Source organism: Stomoxys calcitrans, chromosome 1 (assembly GCF_963082655.1).
Source record: "Stomoxys calcitrans chromosome 1, idStoCalc2.1, whole genome shotgun sequence".
NCBI classification, from domain to species: domain Eukaryota; kingdom Metazoa; phylum Arthropoda; class Insecta; order Diptera; family Muscidae; genus Stomoxys; species Stomoxys calcitrans.
In genome coordinates this window covers 254,584,160-254,591,339 of record NC_081552.1, presented here as the reverse complement: position 1 = coordinate 254,591,339, position 7,180 = coordinate 254,584,160, and the positions used below count along the sequence as shown (strand labels likewise).

General features: G+C 41.3%; 1 protein-coding gene across 1 annotated transcript; it reads right to left on the bottom strand.

Annotated features, from left to right (window-relative positions):
• Positions 1-1,643: 1,643 nt before the first annotated feature.
• On the bottom strand, positions 1,644-2,359 carry LOC106093933 (larval cuticle protein 65Ag1). Its single transcript, XM_013261096.2, has 2 exons — positions 2,147-2,359; positions 1,644-1,996 (listed from the first exon to the last, which is right to left on the bottom strand). The coding sequence occupies exons 1-2, from the start codon at positions 2,275-2,277 to the stop codon at positions 1,807-1,809; spliced, it is 321 nt and encodes a 106-aa protein (XP_013116550.1). The 5' UTR covers positions 2,278-2,359; the 3' UTR covers positions 1,644-1,806.
• Between the last annotated feature and the right edge of the window lie 4,821 nt (positions 2,360-7,180).

The following is a 7,180-nucleotide window of genomic DNA, read 5'->3' as shown; positions in this document are numbered from 1 at the left end:
ATAAATGCGCATTTTAAGGGGCCAAGACTTTAAATCGAGATATCGGTCTAGATGGCAGCTATATCCAAATCTGGACCCATTTAGGTCAAATTGAAGAAGGATGTCGGTGGGCCTAACACAACTCACTGTCCCATACTCAAAACGGACAATAAATGCGCCTTTTATGGGAGCAAGACATTAAATCGAGAGATCGGTCTATATGGCAGCTATATCCAAATCTGGGCCGGTCTGGGCAAAATTAAAGAAGGATGTCGGAGGGCCTAACACAACTCACTGCCACAAATTTTGGCAAAATCGGATAATTAATGCGCTTTTTATGGGCCAAAGACCCCAAATCGGCCGATCGGTCTATATGGCAGCTATATCCAAATCTGGATCGATACGGACCAAATTGAAATTGAAGCATTTGGATTGGCTTACACAACTCACTGTTCAGCAAAATCGGATAATAAATGTGGCTTTAATGAGCCTAAGACCCTAAATCGGCGGATCGGTCTGTATGGGGGCTACATCAAGATATAGTCCGATATAGCCCATCTTCGAACTTAACCTTCTTATGGACAAAACAAATAAGAGCGTGCTAAGTTCGGCCGGGTCAATCGCACTTGTCGAGTTCTATGCGCACTTGTCGAGTTCTATGCGCGGTATCTCATTTAAGGCAAACAAATAATATTGAATAATAACTGTTATTCTATTGGAGCTATATCAAGTTAAAGTCCGATTCGGACGGTAAATGAATGCTGAACATTGTAGAAGTCATTGTGTAATATTTCAGTTCATTCAGATAAGAATTGCGCCTTGTAGGGGCTCAAGATGCAAAATCGGGAGATCGGTTTATATGGGAGCTGTATCAAGCTATTGATCGATTCAGACCATATTAGCCACGTATGTTGAAGGTCGTAGGAGAAGCCGTTGTACAAAATTTCAGCCAAATCGGACGAGAATTGCGCCCTCTAGGGGCTCAAGAAGTCAAGACCCAAGATCGGTTTATATGGCAGCATAGCAAACATGGATCGATATGGCCCATTTACAATCCCAACCGATCTACACTAATAAGAAGTATTTGTGCAAAATTTCAAGCAGCTAGCTCTACTCCTTCAAAAGTTAGCGTGCTTTCGACAGACATACAGACGGACGGACGGACAGACGGACGGACGGACAGACGGACGGACGGACAGACGGACGGACGGACAGACGGACGGACGGACAGACAGACGGACATGGCTAGTTCGACTTAAAATGTCACGACGATCAAGAATATATATATTTTATGGGGTCTTAGGCGCATATTTCGAGGTGTTACAAACAGAATGACGAAATTAGTATACCCCCATCCTATGGTGGAGGGTATAAAAATGAATATAACCCCATCCTTTGGTGGTGGGTACAAAACCGGTGTAACTCTTTCCATTAGTTTGGTCTACAAAAGGCTAACCGATAAGTTTTGTGATTGCCAAGATAAAATCAAAGATCGTTCGCTGAAGACAAAAATCATGTCTAAAATCAAAAAATCATGTCTAACCATACAGGAGCAAATTATATAAATTTTGTTGTTTATTTGATTTGGCTTGATACGCTCCCATTTCACACTTTACTTCACTTCTCTTGACAATTTTTATTAAGAAAAAATACACACACAAATATTGAGTTTGTCTTTTAAGTACAAAATCACATTTATTGACGCACACAATAAATTGTTACTTTAATTTAGTAAAATGACTTGGAATACCTTAAACCTAGTTAACACAATGAGCATTTAAATGGTCTTATGATGAGGTGAGACTGGGTGCTCTAAGGAGACCCTGTTTACAAACGAGGCAGATGAGCACCTTCAGGTTGGAAACCATTTTCATCGGCCACATAGGTCACGGTGTATTGTTGACCATCATCACCAACATAGGAGTAGGAGCCACGCACAACAATGGCCTCATGGTCGGTGCCAATATCCTTCAATTGGCCTTCTTCCTGGTGTGACTTGCCATCACTGGTCTCGACACTGTAACACAAAAGACAGCAGGCAGCTTTAAAACCAGTCTTCACAACTGCACGACCACTCAATAACCTTGACCAAGTAACCCATTTGCGATTTTGCAAAAACGGGTTGCTTTGTCCGTGCGTCGTCTCGAGTGCATTGAAATATACTTACGCAAACTTGTATCCCTCAGGTTGTACATCCGAATCGAAACGCAACACCTGGGCTTCCTGAGCAGCCTGGGGTGGGGCAGCCAAGGCACAACCGACCAAGGCGACGAACAAAATGGCAACGAAGAATTTCATTTTGGAGTTTTCTGAAGCTTTGAGGATTTGGAGCGTTGGTGAACGGATGCTGCTGTTAACCGAGCAAGTACTCAACAATTAATGTTAACTACTGCCTCTCATTACCGACAATTTATACATAAACCCCGACGAGGCAAGTCTCTGTACCCGAGAAGTTTTGCTCTCGCCAATGAATGTCATTTTGGTTTTGTACTCGTTTGTACTGGAATGGGTACTTTCTGCCACCACACACACACACACTCAATGCACACAGACACAGTTGAAGCCAATCGCCAGGCGAAAGGGTTCAAAAGTACGAGAATATATGACTGCATGGACGAATCGGGTACCAAAGTGGTACCCAATATGTACAACGACCATGGACAACGGATGGTTGGTTGGTTGGATGGATGTGCAAGTGAACAAGTACTTACATACATGCATATGAGTTGAACTTTTTTGTGTCTCTTTGGTGGAGGGATCACGATGATGGCTAAAAATTCCAGTTAGTCAGCCAAGCAAGAAAAATTGTTGGTCGGTCGGTCAGCCAGACCGAGGCTTGCTCACATGCAGACATGGGACATCGATCGACGGATGATGACTTCCAAACTTGTTTTCCCATCCGTAAAGATGTAAAAATCGAAGAGGCAGAAAAACAGACATCACACGGTCGTCATGTTGGTTGTCGCTTCTTTCTTGCTTTGCATATGGCTCGGATTAAAGAGCAGATTAACAAAAATCGAAAATTCCAAAAATAATAAAAATCAATCGGAAGATAACATTTTTTTTTTATTGTGGCTAATTTTGGCCGTTTCTCATCGCTTCCGAGCATATCGTGACGAGGGGGCATTACCACCACCATCACCAGCGGCAGCAAATTTGATTTGTCTGGTGTTTGTGTGTCAAGTTCAATTTGATTTCTTATTTAGTTTAGGCGTGGCCCTGGTACTACCATAATACCAACCATCCATCCATCAGTCACAACTACGACAACAACCACCACAACTCATCAATAAAACTCAATTTGTCTTTCATTCATAGAAGTGTTATCATAGTTTTTTTTTTTTGTTGGATTTTTTGATTACGGCAGCATTCGAGCACTCGACTCATAGCTGCCGTTTTAGATCTTTTTTGGATTATTATTGATTTGATTCACTTGACTGTGTGGTACTGCCCTCATGTGGTTAAGAGCTTTGATCGATTATCGTTCTAATTTTCACTTTCGATCAGTATGGGTGGGTTGTGTGAAAAGTTTTAATTTGTAAAATTTTAAATTGCAGACAACAACATATGCAAAGGGTTATGTTTGGCATGACCAGATGATTTTTCTCAATATTAACTGATTTAATTTATAAAAGTTAGGTTAGGTTATCATTCAGGCAAAACGAAAGACTTAAGAAACAAACTTTTGTTTCATTATAGTGTGTGAACTTTTTTTATTTCCTGAATTCGTACTTCTTTCAGAGAGAATTTTATAAATCCTACATCAGGAATTGCATGCGACAAGTTCATCGGACGATCCAATTTCATAAGAACATAAGTGAGTGTAGTCTGACATGGTAACATGGCTACGGAGTCAGATTCCAAAAACTTTGCTAGACTCAGACTCCAGCAAGTAGAACTTTTTGTTGAGAACAAAAGATATATATTTTTGGAAATATGTTTCATTTATATGCCCAGCTCCATAGGGTAGAGGAAACTCTCGTTTTGTCATTCCATTTGCACATCGTAACACATTGTAATATGCATTTGCGACCCTATAACGTATATATGTATACTGGCCGAACAGGGCCAGCTTCGCTGCGCCTTCTTTAACTCTCTAATATCTTTTAAGGGTGGGAGCAGTTCGCCCTGAATGCGGATATCGAATTTGTTCCATTGTAGCCTATGACGCTGAAGGCTTTCGAATCCTGGCGAGAACATCGGACAAAGCGGTGCTTATCCCCTCTTAATGTTGGCGATATTTGCGAGGTACAATGCCATGTCTGGTCATTTAAAACATTTTCCCCAAAGAGGTGTCACACTGCGGGACGCCCTTCGGACTCGGCTATAGAAAATGCCCCTTATCATTGAGTTTAAACTTGAATCGGAAAGCACTCATTGATGTGTGCTTTCTCGGTTCCTGTTGGTAATGTTCTTCGTTAGGGTAATATTTCCATTAGGGGAGGAATGGCACCTCAGACATTGCGACTCAAATCAAATTCGTGCAGCACTTCCAAATCCCCCCTTCCAATTTTAGCCCCATATTGCCATGGCCGGTAAATATGAACCGTTTGGTGGGTGTTTTGGGGCTGGGGGGCCACCGGCACATTGCACTGAAAATAGATATCAAATTCTTTCAATTGAGTCTCATATTGTCATAATGGGTCAAATAGCCCATTTGACTCACCTTTGGGAGGACAAACGCCACCTAGACTTGAATGCAAATTTTGATGTCATATTCGTAATCTACTCCCAAATACCTTTCATTTGAGTCCCATGTAGCCATGGTCGGCTAATATGCCCATTTGGGGGTATTTGGGGGTTGGCGACCTCCCATTACTTGGACCTAAAGTTTTATGCCACACATGTAATCTACTGCCTTAATACTTTTCATTTGAGTCCCATTTTGACATGAACTTCTAATATATCTATTTAGAGGAGTTTTGGGGTTAGGGAGGGGGCTCACTGGGTACTTGGACCCAAATTTTAATACCATATTCGTTTTCTGGTCTCCAATACCCATCGGACCACTTTCAGATATGGGTGGTGTTTTTGGGGTAAGGGGGGGGTCCGCCTCCACCCGATATCTAAAAATTATGTAGCCTATGTTTCCTTCCACACAAACGCACATAATCTATGAAAATTTTAAAAAAATCGGTTCAGCCAAGTATCATATAGCTATAATGGGTCTAAAAGCGTTTTTGAGGGGTGGCATGGCCCCCTATACTTCGATCTGATTTTGTATGCCAGATTCGAAAACTACACCCAAATACCTTTCATTTGAGCCCCATATTGAAATGAACGTCCAATATGTCTATTCGGGGGAGTTTTGGGGGAGTATTGTCCCATCAGTCAACTTTTCTTTTTGGTTGGTGCTTTTGGGGTAAGGGGGAAGATCCGCCCCCTCCCGATATCAAAAAATTATATAGCCTATGCTTCCTACCAGACCAACTTACACAATCTGTGAAAATTTCATGGTAACCGTTTGAGCCGTTTTTGAGTCTATACGGAACAAATAAACCGACAAACAAACACGAATTGAATTTTATATATAAGGAGATATATTCTTGATCTTTGTAAAATTCTCAGGCGATTTAACGATGTCCGTGTGTCAGTCCGCCTGTGTATCCATCAGATGTAATCACGCTACAGCCTATAAAAGTTGGGATATTGGTCGGAAATTTGTCATTTTTCCGCTCTGGGAAAATGACAAAGTTTCGCTGAAACTGGGAAGAGTGAGTTGTGTATATTCTTCTTTGGGCTTAAGACTAAAAACCGGCAGATCGGTCTATAGGCAGCTATATCGAAATATCGTGCGATCTAGACCATATTCGGCTCTGCTGTCGAGATGATTTATATAACAAAATGTTCTAAACTTCAGGGAAATTGGAAAGAGAATTCATGCGCCTTTTATGGGCCTAGGAACCTAAATTGGCATATCGGTCAATATGACAGCTGAAACTAAATATTGTCCTATCTAGACCATACTCGGGAGGCCTAGAACAACTAACTGAGCCCTATGGCATAATAAATGCTTAAAATCCAAAATCGAAAAACTGGTGTATATGACAGCTATATCCAAATATCATCCGATTTCGACCATATACGCTTCTGATGTCGGGATGCTTAATACAACTCATTGTACCACATTGTCAAGACCCCTTTGAAAGTCATGCCAAATTTGGTCCTGATCGGTCTATTTTTAGATATAGCTGCCATATAGATCGATCTCCAGTTTTTTGCGTTAAGATGGTAGAGCGCTTTGCTGCATGCACATAGATCCTCACTTATGTGCTATGTTGGGCTTACAGTCCGTCTTACCGACTTAAAACCCACCCCATCACCACTGAGAGTCAAATACACTTTTCCGCTCGGCACCGCTTTTGCATTATTTCAAGGTTAGATATAGGCCTTAAATCCATACCAGGTGCACTTATTACCTGAATACGCTGATATTTGACAGACGGATGGACATGGCTAGATCGAATTAAAATGACATGACGAAAATTTTCAGCGGTGATTATCCCCTCCTAATGCTGGCGACATTTGTGAGGTACTTTGTCATATAAAAAGTTCTCCCCAAAGAGGTGTCGGTTTGCGGCACTCCGTTCGGACTAGTCTTGTCATTGAGCTTAAACTTGAATTGGATAGCACTCGGTGATATGTGAGTTGTTTGCCTTGATCCTTCGTGGAATGTTCATGGGAAAATTTGCATTTGCAATAGCATACCGAACAGTTAAGTGTTTCCCAAACATCCCATTATGGAACAAAGTAGAGGGAAACAAACTTCTTACAATATCAATTGAGTCCTGCCCGTTTGAAATTTAAGCTCTATGATAAGGGACCTCTTGTTGTATGCTTAGTCCCAATGGCGTGTCCTTGAAAAGTGACAATTCGATGTTGAGAAGTTGTACATGGCTGAAATACTCATAAATGTCACCAGCATTAGGTGAGGGGATAACCACCACTGAAAGGGGTTTAAAGGGTTCTCGCTGGCAGGTCAGATATAAGAAGGCTCAGAAGATAACTCTCATTTTCAAATTTCAGCGAAATCGGGTAATAAATAAATCTTTTATGGGCTTCAGACCCTTTATAGGCAGATCGGTCTATATGATAGCTATATCTAAATATAGTCCGATCTGAAGCATATTTGGGTCAGATGTTGGTAGGCCTAAAACTACTTACTGTTTCAAATCTCAGCGAAATCGGATAAAAAATAAAG

Excerpts from the sequence above, each read along its gene's own strand:
- LOC106093933 (XM_013261096.2), bottom strand. The coding sequence starts at position 2,277 with ATGAAATTCTTCGTTGCCATTTTGTTCGTCGCCTTGGTCGGTTGTGCC. Across the intron at positions 1,997-2,146 it reads CCTGAGGGATACAAGTTTGC|TGTCGAGACCAGTGATGGCA; the intron begins GTAAGTATATTT and ends TTTGTGTTACAG.